General features: G+C 44.3%; 1 protein-coding gene across 2 annotated transcripts in view; it reads left to right on the forward strand.

Annotated features, from left to right (window-relative positions):
* The window catches only part of LOC106604833 (A disintegrin and metalloproteinase with thrombospondin motifs 2), a 209226-nt gene that overhangs the window by 175191 nt on the left and 20995 nt on the right, over window positions 1–13040 (forward strand). Inside the window, exons 5-11 of one of the 2 annotated variants that reach the window (XM_014199880.2) lie at window positions 1693–1776; window positions 6685–6841; window positions 7506–7611; window positions 8597–8740; window positions 9124–9256; window positions 10229–10258; window positions 11499–11612. In XM_014199880.2, the coding sequence (XP_014055355.1) occupies window positions 1693–1776; window positions 6685–6841; window positions 7506–7611; window positions 8597–8740; window positions 9124–9256; window positions 10229–10258; window positions 11499–11612 (768 nt within the window). The remainder of the gene's footprint in view (window positions 1–1692; window positions 1777–6684; window positions 6842–7505; window positions 7612–8596; window positions 8741–9123; window positions 9257–10228; window positions 10259–11498; window positions 11613–13040) is intronic. The other variant, XM_045718244.1, reaches the window with a different exon arrangement.

Genomic DNA, 13040 nt, shown 5'->3' on the forward strand with positions numbered 1-13040 from the left:
CGAGAAACAGTCATTTATATTTCTTCATTCACAGAGCAATGGGCTCTAAAAGTATCGCCAACATTGTAAAGGCCAAGGGTAGACAACAGCGAAATGAGAGAGAGAGAGAGCGAGAGAGACCCTCAACTAGGCAGACATCCAGGGCGATGATAAAATAACCGTCTGTCGAAAACAAAACCATGACGGTGATACAATCGCTAACCAGAACGGTAATAAAGTTGCTAAAATCCAGACCAGAATGGATGGTCATGTAAAAGCACGGAGCTAAATGTTTGGTGGTAGCCTCTTCCAAGTTCAGCTGATGTGAGGCGACTCTACGAAAAGCTGTCCATCAAAATTTGAGAAATTACCGCTCACATCAAATTTCAGTGAATGTTTACAGGTTGGAAAATACCCGGAAACATCTTTTTCATGCATTGTGTGTGTATGGGTGCGTCCATGTGTGCGTCTGTATGTAAATGTCTCATTAGAGTGGGGCCCGTGGTTTCAGGGTCACCTGGAAGTCAACCGGCCCTAATTGGGCTGATGTTGCTGTGGCAACCAGCTGGAAGGGACAGAGTGTGATCTGACCTGCTGGAGGGGCCATGTCACCTCCAGGCTGCCACTCTGACACACACACACACACACACACACACACACACACACACACACACACACACACACACACACACACACACACACACACACACACACACACACACACACACACAGAAGTGCACATTAACGCATGCACACAATCACAGATGTGCACACACATACAGACGTACCACACATTTTCACTTGACCTCTCTCTCACACATGTAGAGTACACACCCTCACACAGTCAAATGCACACATAATCACACAGAGACACAGAGAGTCACACACACCCACACTGTCACTCTCCTTGTCCTCCCACACATCATCTCTGGCTGTGTTATTCTTGGAAAGCAGGGAATGAGGGAATGCTGTAGAATATTAAAGAGTAGAAGGACTGGGTCAGACAGACAGACAGACAGACAGACAGACAGACAGACAGACAGACAGACAGACAGACAGACAGACAGACAGACAGACAGACAGACAGACAGACAGACAGACAGACAGACAGACAGACAGACAGACAGACAGACAGACAGGGGCAACCATGTCCCTGCGTTTTTTAGGGGGTTGTCTAGCAACCAGTTTGTGCTCTCTTTAAGAAAATCCCAAAACGTCAAGGTGATAAAGAGAAGTGGGAAGAACTACACTCTTAGAAAATTGGTTCCAAAAAGGTTATTCGGCTGTCCTCAGGAGAACTCTTTTTAGATCCAGGTAAAACCCTATTTGGTTCCAGGTAGAATCATTTTGGGTTCCATGTCAAACCCTCCGTGGAAAGGGTTCTACATGGAACCCAAAACGGTTCTACCTGGAACCAAAAAGGGTTCTTCAAAGGGTTCTCCTACTGGGACAGCCGAAGAACCCTTTTAGGTTCTAGATAGCACCATTTTTTCTAAGAGTGTACTCCTCTGTTCCCTCTCTTTCTCTACCTCCTCTCCTCCCTGTATCTATTGTTATCTTCCCATCATTCATCCTGTCTTTTACCTCTCCCTGAAGGTCTCTATCTTCTTGAATTTTATGTTCTAAGAATATATCCTCTTTTTCTCCTCAACTCTCTCTCTCTCTCTTCCTTATGTGTTGATACAGTAAATGTCTGTGTCTTTGTCTGTGCAGGTGAACGAGATTTACCATGACCACTCTCTGGGAGCCAGGATCAACGTGGTGCTAGTACGAATCATCATGCTGGGCTATGGGAAGGTAAAATAGTGTTTTGTTCATGTTTTTTAGCCTATATATCCTTTTTACAGGTTGTTTTGACTATAGAATGAAAATCCATGTTCATAATCTACTTCAGGTTTGATTGAGTAGAGCCTCTGTTTTATGAACCTGTTCCTTGAAAAGTTGCAGCCATGTTATATTTTATGGAGCATTTTCTGCACCCCTACACACACACACACACACACACACACACACACACACACACACACACACACACACACACACACACACACACACACACACACACACACACACACACACACACACACACACACACACACAACAACCCTCTCTGCACTCGCCGAGGCCTACAGCCTGTTATTCCAGTGGACTGAGCAAAAGAGGAACTAAAAGCATGTGGATCCCAGGGGAGGGTTTTCAAAGTCGCACGCCTTCACAGTTCATCACCGAAGCACATAGAAACACTGCCGTTATGCAACCGGCTTTTTCCCTGGTGGGCTGGAGCAAGGAATCATGGGAAGTCCAGACAAAGATAAACAATCAATGATAGCCTTCCCTCATTCATAAACAACCAGACAGACTGGCGGATGCTGCTCTGTAATTCTATCATCGATCTATCTTGATTAGATTTAATGTTTAATAGTCACGTGTACAGGGTTGCAGGTGTAATTACAGGGTACAGTGATAATCTTAAACTCTGAGCTCCAACAATGCATCCCAAAGTGAAATAAAAACAATAAATGTAAAAATAAAGAAAGTAAATAAATACAAATGTAATATATACATATTAACACAGTAACAATGGTAAATGTCCATTGGGGCAGGGACAGGGTAAATGTCTGTTGGTGGGTCAGGAAACGGGAGCAGGTAGCTGACTAGTGGTGTCTATTCAGCAACCTGATGGTCTGGGGGTAGAATCTATTAGCCAGTCTTCCAGTTTTTGCCATGATGCTCCTGTACTGCCTGCTTCTTAGTGATGGAAGTGGGGAGAACAGGCCATGGCTCAGGTGGCTGAGGTCCCTAATTATCTTCTTGGCCTTCCTGCGACCCCTGGTGTTGTAGGTGTCCTGGAGGGCAGTCAGTGTGCACCTAATGGTGCGTTCGGCTGACCGTGCAGTGCAGTTGACGTACCAATCTTTGATGAATCCCGACAATATGCTCTCGATGGTGCTCCTGTATAACACTATGAGGGCCCTCTGGGACAGATCACATTTCTTCAGCATCCTGAGGTTGAAGAGTCGTTGTCATGACTTCTTCACCACGGTGTCCATGTGGCTTGACCATTTCAGCTGCTTAGAGATGTGTACGCCGAGGAACTTTAAGTTTTTGACTGTCTCCACAGCATCCCCGTGGATGAAGGCTTGCCCGGCCTGGTTCTTCCTGAAGTCCACAATCAGCTCCTTTGTTTTGCTGATGTTTAGGGAGAGGTTGTTTACCAGGCACCACACCATCAGAATGCCTACCTCCTCTCTGTAGGCCGTCTCGTCATTGTTGGTAATCAGGCCTAATACTGTTGTGTCATCAGCAAACTTGATGACGGAGTTGGAACTGTGTGAGGCCACGCAGTCGTGGGTATACAGGGAGTACAGGAGGGGACTGAGGACGCACCCTTGTGTTGAGAATCAGTGTCGAGAAGCTAATGTTGCCTACCTTCAGCAGCTGGGGGTGACCTGTCACAAAGTCCAGGACCCAGTTGCATAGGGATGAGTTCAGACCCAGGGCCATGAGCTTTGTGGTGAGCTTAGAGGGCGCTATGGTATTGAAGGCAGAGCTGTAGGCTCTCGAGTGGCTCAGCGGTCTAAGGCACTGCATCTCAGTGCAAGAGCTGTCACTGCAGTCCTTGGTTCAAATCCAGGCTGCATCACATAGGGTGGTGCAAAATTGGCCCAGCATCACCCGGGGTAGGCCGTCATTATAAATAAGAATTTGTTCTTAACCGACTTGCCTAGTTAAATAAAGGTTAAATAAAATAAAAAAATTGTTGATGAACAGCATCCTCATGTCTGACACTACCTGGATTCAGTCTTATGTAGAAAAATTTGAATTTCTGTTTTTTACATTGGATAAAAGTAGAGACTCTACTACTCTACAAAATGGTATATCATACACTGCATTTGAGGAACAATGGGAAAGTAATTATGCTTTGAAAGTTGATAAACTTGTAAACTCACTTTTGAGAAAATGGCATTTTAGTGTTTCGGTGAGTGTCACGTCCTGACCATAGTAAGTTGTTATTTTCTATGGTAGAGGGGTCAGGGCGTGACAGGGGTGTTGATCTGTTTTTGTATGTCTATGTTCAGGTTCTAGTTGTTGATTTTTATGTGGGTTGTTGTTTGGCATGACCTCCAATTAGAGGCAGCTGGTTGTCGTTGTCTCTAATTGGAGGCCATACTTAAGTTGATGTTTGTCCCACCTGTCCTGGTGGGTGATTATATTTTGAGTAGTGTGTTTTTTCCCTCTCTGCGTCACGGTTTGTTTTTGTAAATTCAAGTTTATTTATGTATGGCATTTAGTTTCACGGTCAATAAAAATGTGGAACTACGAAAACGCTGCATCTTGGTCCGTTCCTTATAACAGCCGTGACAGTGAGAGCTATTTGTCTACACCCATTCAGCATCGTTCATACCCTCTTAAGCTTTAGCCCCACCCATCTCCTTGCATTCAGAGCACACACTTGATGCTCTGGCCGTTGATTTGTTTACCTCTGGATAACATGAAAACAGCCTAACCAGCTCAGCTGGCAACATGCTTTTTTGCCGACGTTTACTGACACCGGCCATATTCAACAGGTGTTGTACACTTTAGCTTAAGACATGTAGCTAGCTTGAAATTAAACCACTTTCTGTCAAAATTAGAAACGTGTACTGTAATATCTGAAAATGTAGCTAGCTAGACTATCTTACCCGTATACATCATCATGCATGATGGACGCATCTCCCAGTCACGGATCCATGCCACAAATGCCCTTAGTTTGAAGATGTAATCCGGAAACAGGTGTTTTCCCATCTCATTAGCTATCATATTCTAATTCCACTGATTTCAAAACTCGATCCTCCTGAAAGTGGAGAGCAACAGGTATGCAGCTTTTGAAATCATGTCCAATGAATTGAATCTATCTATTTGTTATTGTGTGTGCACATGCATGTGTGTGTGTGTGTGTGTTTGTGATTGAGGAGGGACAACCCAACAGGATGTTACTACCGATAGAGCATGGAACTGATACTCTATAGTATTCCAAACGTCTATATTACATCTACTTTATATTCCCTTCAGTTGACACTATCTGGCCAAGCTGCAAAGCGGAAGTTATACAATTTATCTTCTTAAAATCAGATTTTTAACCTAACCCTAAGCTAAACCACACTGCTAACCTTATGCCTAACCCTGACCTTTCACTTCTTTCTACTCTCCTCTCTCTACCTTGTCTCAATGGAAGTTTTCAGAGTACAGACATACACCCAGACACAAACACACATGCACACGCACACACACACACATACACATATGCACACACACACACACACACACACTCCTTGACCGGTTCTCGTGGCCCCGCCTCTATCCGCATGCAGCTCAGGCCAAGACTCTGGCTGTCCATCGTCCCCAATTATCTTGGCAACTGAGAAGTGTGTTTGAATGTTTAATGACGAGACAGAGGCATTGATGCGAGTAACCAGTATTGTTCAGTACATTGCAATACATCCGGGTATTTCAAGCACACCGGTAAAAACACTGGAGTTGCAGTAATTAACATTTACCAACAGATGGCATCACTGTGCCATCTTACACCCATAACAAAGTGCATGGGCAGCCTGCAGATTGGCCGAGCGACCCTGAACGCACACGTACACACTCACTCACTCACTCACTCACTCACTCACTCACTCACTCAATCACTCACTCACACACAAACACACACACAGATGTATGTTAGTTCACCACATTCTTACTCCATCATTTGCCCAGAGAGGCGGTCATATGTCTTCACTGCAGGACAGAGAGGCAGAATTGAACTATACAATGTGTATGTGTGAAAATAGAAAGTGGGGGTGGGAGGAGGGAGGAGGGTGGAGAGAGAGAAGAAAAAGGAGTGGCTGATACATTGAGAAAGAACAAGAGAGGTGACGGAGAGAGATAGTGAGAGATAATGTAGGTCTATATGTGGGAGTATGTATTATTCTGGGAAAATGTAACCATTGCATAAGAAATTCTTATTTCTATAAGTATGTACGTTTGGGTTCATATGTATAAAATAAATTGTTGTGAATTTCACAGAATCAGGAAATGCAATATTGTGTGTAAGAAAATGACTCTGCAGTAGGAGAATATGTGTACATCTTAAAATTCTTGTAGTTTTGTCTAAGGCAAGCATGTAAGTACCCTATAACACCAAAGGTATTTCAGCTCACCTTGGCATCTTGCGGGTCCACCTTGTGGCCAACTGCTAATGCAATACTAACACCTGCTGGACACATCAGGAATAGCATGATATATTTAAATACTCTCTTGTCACCGACTGAGCATGATTTTTTTATGTATTTTTATTTAACCTTTATTTAACCAGGTAGGCCAGTTGAGAACAAGTTCTCATTTACAACTACGACCTGGCCAAGATAAAGCAAAGCAGTGCGACAAAAACAACACAGTTACACATGGGATAAACAAACGTACAGTCAATAATACAATAGAAAAATCTGTATACAGTGTGTGCAAATGAAGTAAGGAGGTAAGGCAATAAATAGGCCAATAGTGGCGAAGTAATTACAATTGAGCAATTTACACTGGAGTGACATATGTGCAGATGAGGATGTACAAGTAGAAATACTGGAAGAGTTGATTGAAGAGACACATGAACTTCTGACTGAACATCTGCTACAATTTTTTTCTCCTCTTTCCTTTCCTTTTCTACTCTCTATATATATCTAGTCTATGAGTCTGATAGAGTTGGGGAACCCATCTCAGAGTCTGGAGAATGTGTGTCGCTGGGCCTTCCTGCAGCAGAAACAGGACACAGGAGATGCAGAGTACCACGACCATGCTATATTCCTCACACGGCAGGAGTTTGGGCCTACCGGCATGCAGGGTAACACACACACACAAACGTACATGCAGTTTTGTTCTGTTGTGTTGTTGCGTTTAGTGAAGTCAGAGTGAGAGCAGGCTAGCAGCGTGTCTCGGGGGAGTTCTGTAGCTCTAAAGCAGTGGTCTACAGCAGCCCTTCAGCTGCCCTTGAGCCTTGAGCTAGAGAGAAAATCAATACACTACAGCCACAGCCACAGCCCTGCTAGGAAGAACACAACACAGAGAGACTACAGCCACAGACCTGCTAGAGAGAACAGAGAGACTATAGCCACAGACCTGCTAAAGATAACAGAGAGATACTATAGCCACATATCTGCTAGGGAGAACAGAGAGACTATAACCACAGACCTGCTCGAGATAACAGAGATAGACTATGGCCACAGACCTGCTTGAGAAAACAGAGAGACTATAGCCACAGACCTGCTAGAGAGAACAGAGAGAGACTACAGAAACGGACCTGCTAGCCAGAGACTGTGTGTACTCTGAGAGAGACACAGTCAGGTCACAGTAATGTAGCTACTTGGCCCCTGTTTAGGAGGTCAAAGTTGAACTCATTCAAATGATGTGACAACAGTGCTTTATGCATCGTCATGCTCTCGCTCTCTCTCTCTTCCCCTCCTCTCTCTCTCTCTCTCTCTTTCCCCTTCCCACCATCCCTTCCTCAGGTTATGCTCCAGTAACAGGGATGTGTCACCCAGTGAGAAGCTGTACTCTGAACCACGAGGATGGCTTTTCTTCCGCCTTCGTGGTAGCCCACGAGACAGGACATGTGTGAGTACATACACACTAGTGATGCGCGGGTCAGCTGTTTGTTGAACTGCACCCTAGCACAACCGAAAGTTCAAATCTGAAGCCTGTACCTGATCCACACCCGCAAATATAGAAAATGCATGGTACAGTTCGCTTTTTTTTCTCTCTTGAAAATGTTTTAAACAATGAAGTGTTTCTTTAACGTTCCTTCATTTCTTTCCTGAATATTTTTCTGCCCATGTTCCCAAAAGCATTTGGCGATTGGCGTGTATTTGGTGCGCATACTGTTTGTTGTGTATTTGGTCCTAACACTTAGGCTTACGCACCAATCCCAGATAAAAATAATGAAAGTGTAACGTTCGTCGCCTGGTGACGAGGAAGCGGACCAAAACGCAGCTGGGAGCGAACACATGTTTATTCAACACACTGGAATTAAACATGTACACAAAAATCAAGAAAAATGCAGATACGTTACGTGCTCAAACAAAGAGACAACACCCCACAAACAGCGTGGGGAAAACAGCAACTTAAATGTGATCCCAATCAGAGACAATTAGCGACAGCTGTCTCTGATTGGGAATCGACAGAACCCAACATAGAAATAAACCCACCTAGAGCCTACACAAGGCTAAAACGTAAACCAAACACAAACCAATGAAAAATACCTAACATGACACACCCTGACCCAATATACCCGAGTTCACCTGGTCAGGGCGTGACAGAAAGAAAAACCTCAATGTAGCCTATAGATATAAATTGCACAATAATTATAGATTTCTGAATTGTTTTAATGCCTCGTTTTCTCTTTATTCAACCCCCTCCCCCCCCCGTCCTTCACCCACACACACACACACACACACACACACACACACACACACACACACACAAACTGTAAAGACTTAAATTCAAAAACATTATATCCACAATGAAACATAAAATTAGATACATATACCTGTCCACATATTGATGAATTCCCCTCTGCCCTCCCCCTTCCTCCCTCCCCCAGGTTGGGTATGGAGCACGACGGCCAGGGGAATCGCTGTGGAGACGAGGTGCACATGGGGAGCATCATGGCCCCGTTGGTTCAAGCTGCCTTCCACCGCTTCCATTGGTCACGCTGTAGCCAGCAGGAGCTAGGACGATACCTACAGTGAGTCTATCACACACCTACTATATACATACACACACGCAGGCACACACACACACCCATAAACACACTTACACACTTGTTTACATTCCTTTTCACCAGAACTGAATGACTCCAACATCAAACAAACAACCTGCACAAACAAACGGAACTCCACTTTAATAGGGCTGTCAGTGGTCACATCATACAGAGCTTCTATTAATGACTATTACAGTCTCCCACATAAAAAAATCATGCAGTCTGAGGAAGGGTCCTGAACTAACATTTTTCTGCAACTATTGTTCCAAACATTTGAATAGAATCGTGCCTCTGTTTTTATTCACTGAATATAAAACCTGAAATTAATGTGACAACACTGTTAGGTAACAATGTCTCCTTTGACCCAGATCCTACGAATGTCTTCGTGATGACCCTTACGAACATAACTGGCCGTCCCTGCCCAGACTTCCTGGTCTGCACTACTCCATGAACGAACAGTGTCGCTTTGACTTCGGCGTGGGCTACATGATGTGTACCGCGGTAAGAACTCCCCAAAGGAACGAGTGGTATACTAACATATGCACTAACTATTGCTAATGCTAATATATACATACTAGATTAACATATGTTACCAGAATTACAAGTACCCACTGTAGTGGTGCCAGCAGTTGAAAAGCCAACCACTTGACTTCAGAATCACTTCACACTTCAGTCCCCAATGATACCGTGATGAGCAGGGTTACATGGATAACATCCACACCGCAAAAAAATAAGTACTCACTCCTCACTGAAATCCCTACTGATATACACTGAGTATACAAAACATTATGAACACCTGCTCTTTCCATGACATAGGTGAATCCAAGGGAAAGCTACGATCCGTTTTCCGTTATATCCACTTCAATCGGTGTAGGTGAAGGGGAGGAGACTGGTTAAAGAAGGATTTTTAAGCCTTGAGACAATGGAGACATGGATTGTGTATATTTTCCAGTCAGAGTGTGAATGGGCAAGACAAAAGATTGAAGTGCCTTTGAACGGGGTATGGTAGCAGGTGCCAGTCCCACCGGTTTGTGTCAAGAACTGCAATGCTGCCAGGTTTTCCACGCTCAACAGTTTACGGTGTGTATCAAGAATGGTCCACCTCCCAAAGGACATCCAGCCATCTTGACACAACTGTAGGAAGCAATGGAGTCAAGATTTCCCGTGGAATGCTTTCAACACCTTGCAGAATCCATGCTCAGACAAATTGAGGCTGTTCTGAGGGCAACTCAATATTAGGAAGGTGGTCCTAATGTTTGTTATACTCAATGTAAGTCCCCACTTGAATAGGTCCATCCCTCAAGGCATCTTGACACTGACTGAAGGTCTTATCTTTTTAGACGGCTAATCTTTGTATCTCGGGAGCTGTTTTGTGATTGAGAGATGAGAGTTGAGCTGACCTACTCTTTGCAGGGCTTTGCACTCGTTGCTAGATTACCCTTTATTCTCTTGTCAAACCATTCATTCCTTTAGCTGCAAAAGGTGGGCCAGGCTGGAACACAGGTAAGGTTACCCCCCTATCCTCCCCCAAACCCCCCCTCGGAGCGATGTGGCCACTTTCTTTTTCTTCTGATTATCAGTATGGTTGTCATCGTTACTTGTTTATCTTCCGTTCTTTCGTTCTGCCCATCGTCACATTATCGTGACTGGCATGTGTTCTGCAGAATTCTAAACATACACTTTTTTAGTTTTCATTTAGTGACAAAAAGAAAAAGAGTTCTGGATTTCTCCCAAACAGCTAGCCAGAAAAAGTGAACCATAGCAAATGAGCTCAACACGGACACACACACGGCGCCTTTTACTGTAAATCTATGTGTCACTATTTGGCCATTCAGAAAGCGATATTGGCAAAGATATTGGAAAAGGGATGGGAAGAAAGAGAAAGAGAAGTCCTTTCCAGGCAGAAAGAAAGGTCTGGTGCGAGAGCTGCTTTTCTATGTTCAGGTTTAGGATCCTGCAGTGTCGCGTGCCAGCCTACCAGGCTGATGTCATCAGTGCCAACCGCAGGCTGACCTTTGACCCTGTTGTGAGCTCAACTGTAGGGGTCACCTGAGGTCATTCTGGGTAGAGAGTCTGGGTCGGCTTTGTTATTGTGGAAAGGGGAACAGAGGGGGGAACGGAGGGAAACACGTGAAAGAAAGAAGAAGCAGAGACTCCATTTAGAAATGATTAGAACTTCCCCGTTAGAGCCAATGGAACGTAAATCTGAATAAGGACAACATTATCCTACTCTGTGGGGCACCAATTGACAGTTGACCTCTTACCCGTCACATTCTGCTCTCCCTGCCCTCCTCTCTGACCCCACAGAGCTGCAGGTTCTCTCAGTCAGAGAGTCTCTCTCTCCTCATCCTCTTTGGTTTTGTCTGCATGCTCGTTGGCTTCCTGTACAGCCGTGTCGTTGTAACAGTGAAACAGTGAAGGACTACTACAGTACACTAACGTCTGGACTCTTATGGATGTTATTGATGTTTTGTATCTTTTCTTGTACATGTGCAGTACAGTCAGTGGTCCAATTGATCTGTTCTCTCTGGTGTAGTAGGTCTGAGGTGATTTCTGGAATGTTCTGTGATGCTAGCTACTCCCAGTGTCTGGGTGTCTGTATGTGAGAAAGAGTGACCTGTTGCAGGTCACCTGCCTTGTCTGGTGATACTATATGTTTTCGGTAAAGACCCAGTTACTGGCTGTGTGTAGATAATGTGAGAGGATGTGTGTGTGAGGGTTCTTCTCTGTCTGTCCATTGCAGTACCGGACGTTTGACCCCTGCAAACAGCTGTGGTGCAGCCACCCTGACAACCCCTTCTTTTGCAAGACCAAGAAAGGACCACCCATCGATGGCACCATGTGTGGGGATGGGAAGGTACACACACGCACGCACGCATGCACACACAGTACCAGTCAAAAGTTTGGACACACCTACTCATTCAAGGGTTTTTCTTGATTTTTAACATGTTCTACATTGTATAATGCACACTCTTGGCATTCTCTCAAGCAGCTTCATGAGGTAGTCACCTGGAATGCATTTCAATTAACAGGTTTGCCTTGTTAAAAGTTAATTTAAGGAATTTCTTTCCATCTTAATGCATTTGAGCCAATCAGTTGTGTTGTGACAAGGTAGGGGTGGTATACAGAAGATAGCCCTATTTGGTAAAATAAAAAAGTTCATATTATGGCAAGAGCAGATCACATAAGCAAAGAGAAACGACAGTCCATCATTACTTTACGACATGAAGGTCAGTCAATCCGGAAAATTTCAAGAACGTTCTTTAAGTGCAGTCACAAAAACCATGAAGTGCTTTGATGAAACTGGCTCTCATGAGGACCGCCACAGGAAAGGAAGACCCAGAGAAACCTCTGCTGCAGAGGATAAGTTCATTAGAGTTAACTGCACCTCAGATTGTAGCCCACATAAATGCTTTACAGAGTTCAAGTAACAGACACATCTCAACATCAACTGTTCAGAGGAGACTGCGTGAATCAGGCCTTCATGGTCAATTTTGCTGCCAAGAAACCACTACTAAAGGACACCAATAAGAAGATGAGAGTTGCTTGGGCCAAGAAACACAAGCAATGGACATTAGACCGGTGGAAATCTGTCCTTTGGTCTGATGAGTCAAAATTTGAGATTTTTGGTTCAGACCGTTGGGTCTTTGGGAGATGCAGAGTAGGTGAATGGATGATCTCCGTAGATGTGGTTCCCACTGTGAAGCATGGAAGAGGTGTAATGGTGAATTCAAGCATGGCTACCACAGTATTCTGCAGCAATACACCATCCCATCTGGTTTGCGCTTTTATTTATTTTTTATTTAACTAGGCAAGTCAGTTAAGAACAAATTCTTATTTACAATGATAGCCTAAGAACAGTGGGTTAACTGCCTTGTTCAGGGGCAGAATGACATATTTTTAATCTGTCAGCTCAGGGATTTGATCTAGCAACCTTTCAGTTATTGGCCCAACACGCTAACCACTTGGCTACCTGCCACTTAGTGGGACTACCATTTGTTGTCAACAGGACAATGACCGAACACACCTCCAGGCTGTGTAAGGGCAATTTTACCAAGAAGGAGAGTGATAGAGTGCTGCATCAGATGACCTGGCCTCCACAATCACCCAACCTCAACCCAATTGAGATGGTTTGAGATGAGTTGGACTGCAGAGTGAAGGAAAAGCAGCCAACAAGTCCTCAGCATGTGGGAACTCCCTCAAGACTGTTGGAAAAGCTTTCCAGGTGAAGCTGATTGAGGGAATGCCAAGATTGTGCAAAGCTGTCATCAAGGCAAAGGGTTTG

The sequence above is a fragment of the Salmo salar genome, chromosome ssa05, assembly GCF_905237065.1.
Source record: "Salmo salar chromosome ssa05, Ssal_v3.1, whole genome shotgun sequence".
Classification (NCBI taxonomy): Eukaryota; Metazoa; Chordata; class Actinopteri; order Salmoniformes; family Salmonidae; genus Salmo; species Salmo salar.